The sequence below is a fragment of the Juglans regia genome, chromosome 14, assembly GCF_001411555.2.
Source record: "Juglans regia cultivar Chandler chromosome 14, Walnut 2.0, whole genome shotgun sequence".
Taxonomy (NCBI): Eukaryota; Viridiplantae; Streptophyta; class Magnoliopsida; order Fagales; family Juglandaceae; genus Juglans; species Juglans regia.
Window position 1 is genome coordinate 2,207,456 of NC_049914.1, and position 15,233 is coordinate 2,222,688.

At 38.5% G+C, this 15,233-nt stretch overlaps 1 protein-coding gene across 1 annotated transcript; it reads left to right on the top strand.

Annotated features, from left to right (window-relative positions):
- The first annotated feature begins 643 nt into the window (after positions 1–643).
- LOC109016752 (flavanone 3-dioxygenase 3) lies at positions 644–2,947 on the top strand. The gene is made up of 3 exons (XM_018999129.2): positions 644–1,050; positions 1,433–1,680; positions 1,906–2,947. The coding sequence occupies exons 1-3, from the start codon at positions 820–822 to the stop codon at positions 2,486–2,488; spliced, it is 1,062 nt and encodes a 353-aa protein (XP_018854674.1). The 5' UTR covers positions 644–819; the 3' UTR covers positions 2,489–2,947.
- Positions 2,948–15,233: the final 12,286 nt, after the last annotated feature.

A 15,233-nucleotide genomic window follows, 5' to 3' on the forward strand; every position in this document is an offset into this window, starting at 1 on the left:
TATTGTAAAGTATGTCTAAAGTTTCATATGAAACGTGTTAGTTTATAAGTTTACTTTTATAAAATCTCTTTGTAATTGTAGCACTTCTCAATTAAAAAAATAAACCGTGTCCATAAGAGTTATGGAATATGGACTGCACTAAACAGTTGCTTAAAGATTTACATATGCCGTACGTACATATGAAAAAATCCAAAGAGATTGATACATGATCTATACATGAAATATTAGAGTAGAAGGTATTAATATAGAAAATGTATATGATTAAAAAATGAAAAATGAAGTCGTAGGCCATTTACAGTGCTTCGGTGTCCCCCAGAATCAAACAAGTGCACCAATTCAATGCTAACCGTATCGTTGTATTATATGACAAACACTCCAAAATATCAAGACAAAATTCTCTCATATATATCTCCTATGTCTGACGTGAGAACTTGATCAATGGTCATGATCCCATGCATTTTGGCGCGTGCAAATCACCTCCATCTTTAGAGACCTATACACTTGTCCCATATAAGTCCAGACACCAGGCTCCTGAATCTCCGCATATCAGGTCTCACTTTGATCGAAGTTCTTTCATCATGCGGCTGAAAAAGTCCATGGAACAGCGCACACTTTATCATATTTACGAACAACAAACCTGCTTACAATCACTATCTCAATCAAGAGATCCATTGTAACTGTACTGCCAAGCAAGGTGGGTCTAATGCCATTTCATTAGTTCCTACTCTGGCTTATAAATAGAGGACCCCTCTATTTCAACCAGTTCATTCCAAAGAAGAAAAAGCAAGAGAGAGAGAGAGAGAGAGAGATAGTGAGAGAATGGAAGGTGCTACTTCATTTACAAGTGTAATGACCCTTACCCAATTGGGGGTACCTCATGTGCCTCAACGCTATATTCTTCCTTCCTCACAACGCCCAAACCCCGACCATATTAAGAACCCGTCTACCAACCTTCCTATCATAGACCTTTCCTCTTTACAGCATCCTTCTCTTCGATCTCAAACGATGGATGAGATTCGGATTGCTAGTAAGGAGATAGGGTTCTTTCAGGTATATATATAATCCATGACCTTGTAGGAACAATACCATGCACATGACCAAGATATGTCCATATCTTTCAATAATAATGTTCTATAAGTATATAAGGTTGTACTAATATCATTAACTTTTTTTGATAAGTTTTGAATTGGAAGCAAGGCAACCATTGGACTAAGTCCAACTGTTGCTGTACTAATATCATTAACTTGGCTTTATTTTAGGTGTAATGATATTCTTTTGTTCACTAATTCAAATAAGGAAATTTTGTTATGCTACAGAATATAGCGTTTTTTACGTAGATTTCAATGCATGCATGCATTTTAATTGTTATGATCATGTTTTCCTTATTTTGATATTAATATGTCAAGCTTTTGTGAAAAAATGATACTTTCAGGTGATTAATCATGGAATTCCCCCATCAGTCATGAAAGATTCCCTAGATGCTGCAACCGAGTTCTTTAACTTGCCCCTTGAGGAGAAAATGCTTCATGCATCAGCTAATGTTCACGATCCAGTTAGGTATGGGACAAGTTTAAATCATGATAAGGATGAAATTCACTTTTGGAGGGACTTCATCAAACATTACTCCCATCCAATTTCCAATTGGATCCATCTATGGCCATCGAACCCTCCAAGCTACAGGTAAGTAGCCTTTAAACCTATGCCATTATTTTGAGTCACTACTTACCCTAGGGTACTTCAAATCAAAGCTTTTATGGAGATTCTTAAATTGAGAGCAGATATGCAATCTTTAAGGTGCAAACAAGACAATTATTTGTAGAAATTCAGAAACATTAAACATCAATAACTTCAGCAAAATGATCCAAGCCATACAAACATATAAAACAACTTTTTTTTACTTGACAGGGAAAAGATGGGCAACTATGCGGAAGCTGTTCAAGTGCTACAAAAGCAACTCACGGAAGTTATCCTAGAAAGCTTAGGGCTAAACCCTAACTACTTACAAGACGATGTTGAGAATGGCACACAAGTCCTTGCTGTGAACTGCTATCCAGCATGTCCTCAACCAAAGCTTACGTTAGGCATTCCACCTCACTCAGACTATGGCTCCCTAACCATTTTACTTCAAAGCTGTCCAGGCCTTCAAGTCATGGACCACAACAAGAACTGGCTCTCAGTTCCCGCTGTTGAAGAAGGTCTTATAGTACAGTTTGGAGACCAACTGGAAGTAATGAGCAACGGTCAATACAAGAGTGTCATTCATCGGGCAACTGTTAGTTCGGAGAAAAAGCGGTTTTCAATAGCAAGTCTTCACAGTTTTGCTATGGACAAAAAAATGGGGCCGGCAGAGAAACTTGTGGACTTAGAGCATCCAGCGTTTTATAAGGAATTCAGCTTCAAAGATTTTCTGGATTACTTCTCAAACAATGATGTCATTAATGGTCAAAGGTTCATAGATACATTGAAGAAGAATCCCATGAAACAGTGAGGCAGCATTTAAGAGATATCTTGCATTCCCTGCTTCCTTTCTATTTTCATCAATCTAGTTTGCTTACCTTCTCTCTCTCTCTCTTCTGTTTCGGTTTTTAGTATTATGTATAATTAAGTGGTTTTTGTTTTGATTACTCTCCCTGCTTGTGCATGCTGATCAAACATTATCATAAAGTAATAAAGTTTATGGATGGTCTTTTTATATTTATATTTTGTTTGTTTACGATTGCCTCCAAGTTTCTGTTCACATTAAAGTCAGAATTTAATTTAATTACAGTCTTTTTTTTTTTAAGTTATCAGGTCTATAAGCGCTGCACTACAAGAGTTGACACCTAAAAATCCACTCAAAAGAAATCATTGAAGTGATCATATAGTTTCACTTCTATATAATAAAAGTGCTAGTCTTACTATAGCCTTTTCCATCGCACTTCTACTTGCAGCACAAATGAAGTATAAATAAGATGAAAAATGGTGACGATTAGTGCTTACAAAAAAATAAAAAATAAAATAAAATAAAAGTTTGCAATTATCCTACTAATGTCAAAAGGAAATGCAGCTTGATCACAACTAAAAAGTGGTTGCTGTGTAAAAGCAGTATTTACTTCCTTTCTTTGAGTGATAGAATACCCTTACATCAAAAAACTTTTGCATCTATGGCGAGTAATCTAATGACTTTCTCTGTAAGTATTTTACCTTCGAACTACAAACCACCAAACAACAAACCCCAATGATGATATCAAAGGCTTCAAGCCTTCAACACCTAAAAAATGCACTTCAATGTATTTTGTCACCTACAGAATAAGCCAGTTGACAAACCCACATCTTCCTGCTTCATAAACTAAATATCATTGATGTAGATTAGTTAACCCATAAATTTCATTAATTTCTATAACTACACTAGCAAAAGGGTACTCCCAAATGTAGAGTAACTGGGATTATGATGAGTAAATCAAGCTAAAAATGTCAAATTGAAGTGCATAATTAACCCTTTTTTTTTTTTATTATTATCTTAGTTACTGGTTTGATAAACAAATAAAAGGTCAAGGATTTATGCAAACTTTTGTGAGACTAAAATTACATATTGGAAGATTCAGTAGATTTATACTTATTATTCTACAGATTTGGGATTAAGTTTTCAACATCATCTAGGTATCATTTCACAGCAACATAGTCAACCACATTTGTCACGAACAAATCCAACCACCAACCCAAATTAGACAAAAATCCAACAGAACTATCCAAATTAGACTGATATTTTCATAACCCAATGTACGAAAAAATAAGATTAAATTAAATTTTATAATCCAAAATTTTAATTACAAGAAGAATGAATTTTCCTCAGAATCTAAAACTTAAAAAGATATTCGAGAAAACTTCAAGTGGAGGTTTAGTATGCTTACATATTGTAAAATTGACTCACAACTCGACCACCCAGTCCCTTAGCGACTGAGACTCACGCTCTGATCTCTGTTCCACTCTCTGCTGCTGCTTTTATTTCCATTGGAACACCTTCTCTTCGTTCCAGAGAAGAAGAGCCGGTTCTGAAAAGAACAGGAGCTATGTTTGTGTGCAACACGGAACCACTTATTACTTTGCGTAGTAGCAATCTGACCGTGCCTTTCAGCTGGGCCCCAAAAACAGTAAAATCTTGGCCTCTCGTTTTTCTAACCGGATTGTCCACTGTGTACTCACTGATATTCATTGTACGTGTTAATTTCTTGATTTACCGACACGTGATCATGAATTTTGCATCATCTAAAATAATTAATTAATTTGATAAGATTTATATATATATATATATATAATTTTTTTTTTTTTGAAAAATGAAATCTACCACTTCAAATCGAGTAGATCACCAAGCATTTCTCTGAAATTTTTAATCATGCCGTTGGTTTTGTGCCAAAAAAATTAATAAATGGAAAATAATTTATAGAAATTTAATATCTGAAAGGAATGTTTCTTCTTAAAAAAGATCTTTTGAAATTTTTAGTCGAAGTTGAGAATTTACAAATTAAGCGTGATCTTATAATATTTATTATCAATTTAATATTGTCTAAAATATTTATAGAGATAATAATAAATATTATAGGACGCCACCCGAACCTTTCAATTAGAAGGCGCCTAAGGAAGGAAGGCGTGAGAGAGCCCTTTCCTATGCTGGGAGGTTGCATGAATTGGTGAAGATTATTATACCGGCCGTCCAAGATTACTCGTTTAGGTTTTGCTATTCCTTCCTATTTATGATTGGTCAACACGGGAATGATCAGCTAGACCTGATTTTTTCTTTCAAATAAATTGATTCGTCAGTTTTTAAATTCAATTCTTATAGGTATAGTCGCTGAGCTCAAGTGATGGGGAGTCGCTGACGCCACGTCAACCGAAAAAAAAAGATGAAGTCAGAATGACAAAACACGTGAAATAAGAAAGAAGAAAGATCAAAACAGAGTGATTTTGTCTAGCTTTCTTCTTCGTGTTCGATTGTCTGTAACCCATCAATGCCCATTTTTATCAAGACCCTCCATGAACATGACTGCTAAAACTCTGTCTTCATCACCTCTGTAATCCATACTTTGCATAAGGGTAATCAACTCCAGAAGAATATTTACAATGAAAAAGTGCAGTAAAGTCTTCAACTAAGGTCTTGGAATAAAATTTTCCTTTATCAAAAAGTTGCAGGCCCAGGAAGCCAATTTGTTGAACTACCACGTTAGTGGCTGAATTATTTTTGAAGTCCATTCTCGCTGTCAACAATGCGGCCGTGCCCGAAACGAGTCCCAAAGGTGCCGCTAGAGGTGACGACTTGGCCGCTGGAAACAGAAAGGCCCTGAGCCACCACTCACTTCGTGGGGAGAGATCATCAAGGGACTTGGAGCTGCAGGTGAAAATATCCCTGAGAAATGACAATAACAACAATGCACCGTTTCACCGCGCTAGCAAGGTGCTCCCTCACAGGCCGAAGCAACATCGTTGGGTCGCTGTTCTCAAAGTCTTCAACAAGTAGAATTTCATTCTACTTGTTGTTCTCGTCGGGATGTGCCGTCTTCAACGGAGGCGCTTTGAGGGGATGGACTCTCCATCTTCGACAGTACTATAATCGTGGAAGGATCGAGACAGGGAGTTCTAGTCTGAGGAGGAGAGGAAATGCAAACACAGAGTGGGAGGGAATGGGGAAGAAAATATTGAGGGAAGAGTGGAATCGAAATGGTGCGCATCGATTAAATTTCTCCACATCAGCAGCTGCTTACGCGGCGTTTACTCTAGGCGACTGAAAGTATAATTTATCTTTTAAATTTAAATAAGAAGTTGAGGAGATCTCAACTTATTCTTTTTATCTTTCTATTGCCGTATAACTCATTTTAAATTGAGAAATGATATTTGCAGTGTATAAGTACCGTGCAATCATTTTAAAAAAAATTAATAAATACGGGATCTATATTAAAAAAAAAATTGAATAGTAGATCTCGCCCCTTTTCAAAGTACTTGCACGTTGCTTGTGCATTCCATGACAATATATGGCATTACTTTTCTATATTTATAGGTGCCAAGCATGTTTAGATTTGGTCGGCTTCCAAGATTGGTGTGCTTAGTTGCCACGTATTTGTTTATATATGGTTGGTTCTAAACTAAAGCCGTATGCTATTGGTAGGGTGTAAAAATTGAAACCGAATTGACTAACTAAATGGGAGAAAATCAACCATACCAGTTTCGATTAGTTCGGTGGTTTTTCGGTTGCTTTTATGCATCAGAGTCCTTTAAGAAAAATCTTCTACTTTCCCAAACCCTGACACTGGAAAAATAATTAGAAAAATCAAACAGTACACCTCTCAGACATGATCGGTAAATTTGTAAACAAATTTTCAAGCCCCTATGAGACACAACATTAGAAAAACAAAAATGCATTGAAACCAATTCTCCTCTTTTTTTAGACACGATCGGTAAAGTTATAAACAAAAATGGAAGCAATGGATATGAACACAATTTCAAATATACTATATATTCATATTGTTAAATTTCATAATCAAATAGATATGGAAGGAAAGTTTGAAACCAGGACCCATAAAGATTAAAATTTAAAATCACACACAGAGAGATAGAAAGAGAGGGTGTCGAGGCGAGGTGGGTCTCATCGGTGGAAAACCGGATAGAGGTCGGAGGGAGAGCGGAGAGATGAGAGATGAGAGAGAGAAACGACATGAAAAGGAGGAGAAATGGGAGAACTCGAGTTAGGGCCTTGGGCCAAACCCAAAACAACGTTGTTTATATCAGTCGGTTCACTGGTTTGAACATGGCTCAAACTAGAACAGAATTGGCCGACGTTGGTTTCAATCCATTAAGGTCGCTAGCCGACCTGTTCTCCACCTGTTTCGACCGACCGATTCAAGAATCGTGCGATTATTGTTTTGCCCTCTATTCAAAATGTCATCAAAGTACTCGAGTAAGTCTATAGTATTTTGAGTAAAAAGAAACTATTTGCAAGCATTTTGTTAAATATTTAAAATAAAAAGAAGTGCTAGGTCTTTATAGAAATTTTACAAAAGTATACTTATAAATTGACGTAGTTTGATGCGAGATGTTAGATATATTTTACAAGAAAAAAGAGTTTTACATTATGACGAATCATTATGCCAATTTATAAATTTACTTATATAAGATCTTAACGTAAACCCAAACATTTTTCTAAAACAAACGAAGACTATATTGGAGAGTGATGGACACAAGACATGAAACATGTTTAAGAAAATGATTGATAAGAAATTACGAAAATATAAAAAACATCAATTATAAAATCTAAAAACAAAAGAGAGAAAAACAGGAAAACATAAAAACTAAAGAAAATATTAAAAAAAATACTAGAAAACAATTAGCAATATAATAAATATAAAACAAATGAAAAGTCTAATATATAAATATATAAAAAATATAAAATATAAAAGGAAATCATATGTATAAAAAAGGAAGAAAAAAAACAAAAGGAATACTCTAGAGGAGATCTCCTCTTTGCCCCCATCGATAAGAGGGAAGGGCGTCTCCCTCGTGATAGACACTATCTCTCTTCCCATGTCGAGAGCATCCTTAGTAAAATGTTCATCGGGAGTAAGAAATGCTTTAGGGCTTTAGGGGGACTAAATTTTCAGAAACAGGTTCATGCAAGAAATTATCCACTACAAGAAAACTGCTTATTTGCGACCAGTTAATTCTAACAAAATGATTATTTACAACTAAAATTAGTTGCGAAAAATCTTTTAGTCGCAATAAATTAGTCACAAAAATCTGTTTTTCTTGTAGTGACCGTACCATCCTCCAAACGATTATTATTATTTGTACCAACCATACAAAAAGAGGCGCTCATTCTCAAGAACCAAATTAAAAGATTGAGTTGAGGGAAGCCCTACGAGTCACTAAAATGACGACAAGAAGGCCATTTGATATACCAAAAGAGCTAGCTAGCTAGGGAGTAGAAAACGGACTAATTTGCTCCCTTTACAATATAATGAAGAAATAAATAAGAGTCCAAGTGTAGACTGCTCACAGTAAATCTACATATAATTGAAAAGATCATGAAAGAGGCGATCACAATGTCCCCATTAGCATTAGCGCTAATTAGCAGCCGCATTTTTTTGGAAGGTGAGGTACTCATGCATGTGTATGATCGCGGATTCCACGGTGGCAGCAGTAGTTCCAGCTCTACATTAGGAGCACAGGGGCTCTGTCTATCTAAACTAAAGGAGGTACACAGACCCCTCCTCTTGGTACAATGTAGATGAAAAACGTAAGCCGATTTTCTTGATTTTCTTTGTTGAACCCTCTTTGGTCTCTCGATATCCCAATTCTCTAGCGTTCCTTAGCAGAAGTACTAGAGATTGGGAGAATTTACGATTTTTTTTTTTTTACAACATTTATGTGGAAATTGGGTCTTTCTATGCAAAAAGAGTAGCAAACAAAACAAGGTTTTTCTTTCACTCCAGAGCTACTATTCCATGAGCTAAGCCAGACGCCAAACTCGAAACCGAAACCGGGCACTCTTAGGGAGGTGGTGGGGCAGCACTCAGCCATTATTTCTCCTTGTGGTGTTGATCTTTCTTCGAATTTATTTATACTGAGAACTCTTTCATACTAGAACTCGGGCAAAATAGCAAATTACTCGTGATGCAATGGCGGCCCTCGTGCCTGCCACTGCAGGCCAGCCAAGGTCTTTTGCTGACCTTGTTTCCGCTGTGCCTCAGCCATTGCCAGAGATGGAGATTGCACCTAGGCCTCCAAAAGTGATTGACGGTGAACTTTGCTTCATGTTCTCGGGGGAGGAAATTGAAAAAACTACCTTGCCATTCCGGTTTTCACTGGTCCTAAAGTTCATTAAACAGAGACCCTCCCTTGATGCCATTAGAGCGTATATTCGTCTGAGATGGGGTTTGTCTTCTTCACCAGTTGTCTCGACCATGCAGAGGGTAAGAAATGTCTTTATTCGCTTGTCTAACGAGGGTGATTTCAACAAGGCCTTGTCTAGGGAATCCTGTGAAATAGCAGGAGTTCCTTATCGACCTTTTGCTTGGACTCCGGAATTTAATGAAGAATCTGAACCTCCTTGTGTGCCGGTATGGGTGTTCTTACCGGGGCTACCACCAAACTTTTTCCATGCCTCAGTTCTTAGATCGTTGACAGCGCCGATAGGAAGGTTCATTCGCCGTGATAATCCAACCGTTCGTGCGACAAGAACCGATGGAGCCCGTGTTTTCCTTGAGGTCGATGCTTCCAAAGATACAATCTCCCATTTTTGGATTGGTAAACCTGGATTGCCAAAGAGTCGACGTCAAGAGGTGGTATACGAAACTCTCCCTGCTTATTGCATAACTTGTAAACAGCAGGGTCACAATATACATACCTACAGATTTGATCCCGAGATGGGGAAAAAAAAAAGGGAAGGGAGGACAGATGTGGATTAAAAAAGGGGAAAAAAGGGAAGAGGAGTGGAAATGGAACCATGTAGATATGGTTGAAGGTAAAAACGAGGATCAAGGGATGCAAAGTGGGTTAAAGTTGGATGGCTTGAGGATGGAGGAGCCTTTGAACTCGTAACCCTTGGTTGAAACTGAAGGTGAAGACTCAGGGTCGGTGAAGAGATTTGAGAGTGCTGCTTTGGAATGTAAGGAGTTACAGTTAGTGAGCTACCATGAAAACGGGGCTGCTGATGCTCCCAGTGAGAATATGGTGATAATAAATGTAGAACAATCCTTGTGCATGGGTCATGCAGGGTCGAGTGGTGATGCTGCGCAGCAACTGCGTCTACCGAATATTGCGCAGATGAAGAATCTGCCGGAGAGTGGACATAAGCGGAGTTCAAGTTTGATGCAGGCGGCGGCGGAGCAGCAGCAGGGAATACAAGCGGACGAGCAGCAGCAGGGACTGGAGGTGTTAGCAAGTCAACAGGTCCTGTCAAAGAGGGTCCCAAAGCAGGTTTTCGATGATGAACCTGAAGGAACACACAACGTGTTGTTAGTTGAACACGCAACAGATGGACGGGTGTTACCGTTGGAGGTGATGGAAGAAAACGCATTGTCAGTTGAAGGTGACTTGCATGAGATGGGCTTGTCGCACGAAGTGAGGAAAGAACTTGAATCCGTGACCCACTCCCTGCATGAAATCGCGCCGCATGACATGATGACCCCTTTGTGGACCACGCTACCTACTGGTCTGCTGGTGGAGCAAGTAACCTCTGGAAAAGTGGGATTTACGGAATTGCAGGGTGAGAGTGGGCTGGGAGTGCCTGGTCAGGAGGTGCAGGCTGTTTCCGTGGAATGCTGTGATGCAGGAGCTGATCCGGAATCCCATGGGATTGATGAGCTAGTGCGTGAGAAAATGTTGAATATTAGCATGGAAGAAAGTCAGTCTGATTATGAAGTTGAAAGAGACAATTTGCACGAAGATTCTCAAAAAGACTATAAGTCTGAGTCGGATAGTAAGAAAGATAAGTCTCGAAAGTCATTCCAGAAAAGGTGTTCCACTAGGACAGTGATACGCCCATCTAAACTCAACTTATGATTAGTCCAATTTTATTTTGGAATCTTCGGGGAATTGGTACCTCTCAGGTGAGATTGAAAAAAATTATTAAAGTGCATAAGCCTAACATTTTAGCTCTGGCGGAACCTTTCTTATTGGAGGGTCGTATACCGGACTTCTTGAGCAAGTTTAACTGTGATGATTACACTTCCAATGTAGACAATGCGGGCAAAATATGGTTATTGTGGAACTCGGATGTCTCAGTTCAAAAGTTGGCTAGTTCTAATCAATTTTTGACGGTCAAAGTTGAAGAAAACGGACATGGTTTTATTCTTACTGTTGTGTATGCTAAGTGTAACCACACTGAAAGGAAAACCTTGTGGGAGGATTTGGAGGCTACTGGCAGTTTTTCTCTTCCTTGGATTCTTTGTGGGGATTTTAATATTATTAAAGATGACTCAGAGCGTAGAGGCGGACAACCTCGTCAGTTCACTGCAATGGCTGATTTTAACCTATGTATTCAGAATTGTGGTTTGCTGGATATGAGATATCAAGGCCCAAGCATGACCTGGTGCAATGGCCAAAACGGATTGGCGAGAAGTTGGGCAAGGTTAGATCGATGTTTTATTAACTCTAATTTTCTTAATTGCTTTCCGAATGTTTTTTATCAGGTTTTAGCTCGCACCACCTCGGACCATTCCCCCTTGGTGATTCAAATAGGAGAAAATCCTTTCAGGTATGGACCTACCCCTTTTCGTTTTCAATTCATGTGGACTGATCATAAAGATTTTCTTAGGCTTGTGGAAGATGTTTGGAAGCAGGAAGGCATAGGTACGGGTCTTTATAAATTGTCCTTTAAATTGAAAAAAGTTAAGATAATCTTACGTGACTGGAACTGTCGTGTTTTTGGTAAGACCACCGCCATTATCCATGAGTTGGAACAACGTATTGAACGACTGGAATCCAGTCTGCAAAGTTGTTTTAATGCTGAGTATGATAATGACTTAATGGTTGCCAAGCTAGAATTATTGACTTGGATGAGCCGGGAAGAGACGCGTTTGTCTCATCTGGCTAAGAAAAATTGGTTAAAGGATGGGGGCCAAAATTCTAAATTTTTTCATGCTATTTTGAATGTTAAGAAACATAATAGAGTTAGTGATATGCTTTTGGTTGATGGTACTCAAATAAATTCTCCTGCTAAAATTCATCAAGCTGCTAGTGAGTATTTTCAGGAATTTTTGGGAATTCATAATAGCTGCGATGTACCTATCCTTAACCATCTTATTTCTCCTGTAATCTCTGATGATGAGAACCTTATGCTGTGTAAAGATCCATCACTTGATGATATTAAAGCTGCCCTCTTCAGTATTCCGAGTGATAGTAGTCCAGGCCCGGATGGTTTTGGATCTGGTTTCTTTCGTACTTGTTGGGACTTTGTTAAGGAGGATCTCTTGGAAGCCGTCCTTGAGTTCTTCCATTCGCACCACCTGCCCAGGTACTTCACTGCTTCCTATATAGTTTTGATTCCTAAGATTGATAAGCCTAATGATTTTGATAAATTTAGGCCTATTAGCCTGTGTTCTGTCTTCTATAAGATTTGTACTAAGATCATTGTGGCTCGGTTGACTAATTTGCTCGCTAAGATGATATCTCAAGAGCAGGGGGCTTTTATTCCGGGTCGTAGCATTTTTGAGAATATTAGTTTAACCCAGGAAATGGTCCATTCTATTAATAAAAAGTCTGTGGGAGGTAACGTGATTATTAAGCTTGATATGTCTAAGGCCTATGATAGAGTAGATTGGAAGTTTCTTCTTCATGTTTTGGATACTTTTGGCTTTTCTGCTCAATTTTGTGATTTAATTAAAGCTTGCATATCTACGCCTTGGTACTCTATTATGATGAATGGTACTCCCAAAGGTTTCTTCAAAAGTGCGAGGGGTCTGAGACAAGGTGATCCTTTATCGCCTTATTTATTCATTATTTTGCAGGAGGTTCTCTCTCGCCTTCTTAAACATGCTTTTGATCATAGTCTTATTAACCCGTTTTCTCAGGCTAGAAGCACCCCTCTTGTTTCGCATCTCATGTATGCTGATGATATTGTGATTTTTACTAATGGCAGTAAAAAGTCTATGAAAGGATTGATGCAGGTTTTGAACTCTTATGAAGCTTGGTCGGGTCAAGTCCTTAGTAAAGATAAGAGTGCCATTTATTTCTCTAAACATATTTCTATGTCTAGAAAACACTCTATTCTTCGTATTTCTGGGTTTTCTGAAGGCTTCTTTCCATTTAAGTATTTAGGTGTGCCTATTGTTACTGGTAGATTGAAGGCCTCTGATTTTACTGATCTGCTTGGAAAAGTTAAAAAGAAAATTGCAGGTTGGAAGATGAAATTACTCTCTGTTGGTGGTCGTACTGTTTTGTTGCGTCATGTTCTTTCGAGTATGGCCACTCATTTGCTCGCTGTTTTACATGTTCCTAAGATTGTTATCAGAGAATTGAATAAGATGTTGAGTTCTTTCTTCTGGGGTGAATCTGAAGGAAAGGGTAAGAGAAAATGGGTGGCTTGGAAAAAGATTTGTTGTCCCATTGAAGAAGGAGGGCTAGGTATTAGAGACTTTGGGGATATTCAGAGGGCCCTTCACATGAAACTTGCTTGGAAGTTGATGTCAGGTCATTCTTTGTGGGCTGAATTTTTCAAAGGTAAGTATGTTAGGGATCAACATTTATCTCTTTTAGTGCCTAATAAGGGCACTCGGCTTTGGAAGTCCATTGTCAATAGTATTCCGGATGTTAATAAGAACTCTAAATGGCTTGTGAGGGAGGGTAATCTTTCTTTCTGGTATGATAATTGGGAAGAGGGGGCCCCCTACATGTCCATTATCCAGTTATTGATCCTATGATTAAGATTAAAGAGTGTCGTATTGAGAATGGTTGGGATATCCCTCTATTGGAAATGTTTGTGGGCCAACAAAAAGCTAATGAGGTGTGTCAATTTTTGGCTAGTAGGAAGGAGGGGCAGGACGTTTTAGTTTGGTTGAAGGAGAAGGATGGTAGTTTTTCTACCAAAAGTGCTTGGGATTGCATTAGGATTCATGCGCCTCCTCTTAATTGGGCTCACTGGATTTGGCACAATAATATCCCTAAAAAAATTTCTATAATGATGTGGAAGGCCTCTAATAATTGTCTGAGTGTGGATGCTAAGATTAAAATGACTGGGATTCCGATGGTATCTAAGTGTAATTGTTGTGCTTTGGGAAACATGGAAGATCTCAATCATGTTCTTTGTACTGGGGATTTTGCTAGATATCTTTGGCGTAGGGCGGCTGTTCAGTTAGGTGTGCATATGGGTGTTTTTCGTACTTGGCAAGAACAAATTGACTTTTGGTTCCGTCGGGCTAGCAAGTCCTCTCAAGTTAAGACTATTTTTGGCATACTCCCTTCCATTGTTTCTTGGAAACTTTGGGAGAGGCGTTGCAAAGCTAGGTATGATGGTCTTTTGGATACTATTGAGACTGTGTGGCTTTCTATTAAAAGTTGGATTTGTAGAATCATGCAATTGAACAAGAATCCGACGAGACTTCTTACTCAAGATGTTGCCATTTTAAAGAGATTGGACATCCCTGTCTTGAGTCCTAGAGTTAAGAAAATCTCTGTGGTGAAATGGAATCCACCCCAGCGGGAAAGGGTCAAGCTTAATACTGAAGGGAGTAGTATGGGTAATCCTGGCCCATCCGGGGCTGGGGGTGTCATTCGTGATGTCAATGGTAAGATGTGTGTTGCTTTTGCTGTCTCCTTAGGTCAGGGTTCTAATAATGCTGCTGAATTGAGAAGTTTGCTTGAAGGTGTCAGGAGATGTCGCCATCTTGGGTTTTTTCGAGTGGATATTGAGATTGATTCCCAAATTCTGGTTAATTGGATTAAAAAAGGAAATTGTGACCTTTGGTATTTTGAGGATTATTGGGACGAGCTTCAAAGTTGCCTAGAACATCTGGATTATAGAGTGAGTCATGTTTTTTGTGAAGGTAATGCCGTTGCTGATCTCCTTGCCAAAATGGGAGCTGAGGGATTGAATATGGAGTGGTCTGAGGATCGTGGTAATTTGCCTAGTAAATTAAGAGGTCTTCTGCGCATGGATAGAATTGGACTTCCCTATTTGCGTACATCGTACTGAGGTATTCACTTTTTTTAGCTGGTTTTTACATTTTCTCTTATCTATTCGAGCTGACTTTTTCTTGCAGGTGATCTTTAGGGTGGTTATCTTGAGTCTAATGTATTTTCCTTAAACTTGGGTTTTAGCTTGAGGCTTAGGATTTTTGCGAGGTCTGGGTTTTGGTCCTTTTATGTTTATGTGTAACCCCCAGACCTCTGGTTTGTAACCACGGTTTTCCTCCGCCACAAGTGAGGGTTTTCTTAATAAAATTGGGGTACCGTCCTCTTTTGAAAAAAAAAAAAAAAAAAGCCAGACGCCAAAACCCGGCCTTTCTCTTACGACGGAAAAACAAGAGCTGAAACCTGATCAGAGAACTCAGTTCGATGGTGATGTATGGAATGGTCGGACATTGATTGAGAAAGGAAAAAAGGACACTCTATAAGGGCTTAAATATCTTATATCTATCTTAATTTTTATCCTTCCTAGTAATACTTAATTGATAACGAAGGTAAGAGCTATTATTAATATTTACACTTATGGAACTGAAGGGTTTGATAGCCAATTATTGGGTACCCTCGTAGACCTAGAATTTCCAACT

Excerpts from the sequence above, each read along its gene's own strand:
- LOC109016752 (XM_018999129.2), top strand. The coding sequence starts at position 820 with ATGGAAGGTGCTACTTCATTTACAAGTGTAATGACCCTTACCCAATTG. Across the intron at positions 1,051-1,432 it reads AGGAGATAGGGTTCTTTCAG|GTGATTAATCATGGAATTCC; the intron begins GTATATATATAA and ends TGATACTTTCAG. Across the intron at positions 1,681-1,905 it reads TCGAACCCTCCAAGCTACAG|GGAAAAGATGGGCAACTATG; the intron begins GTAAGTAGCCTT and ends TTTACTTGACAG.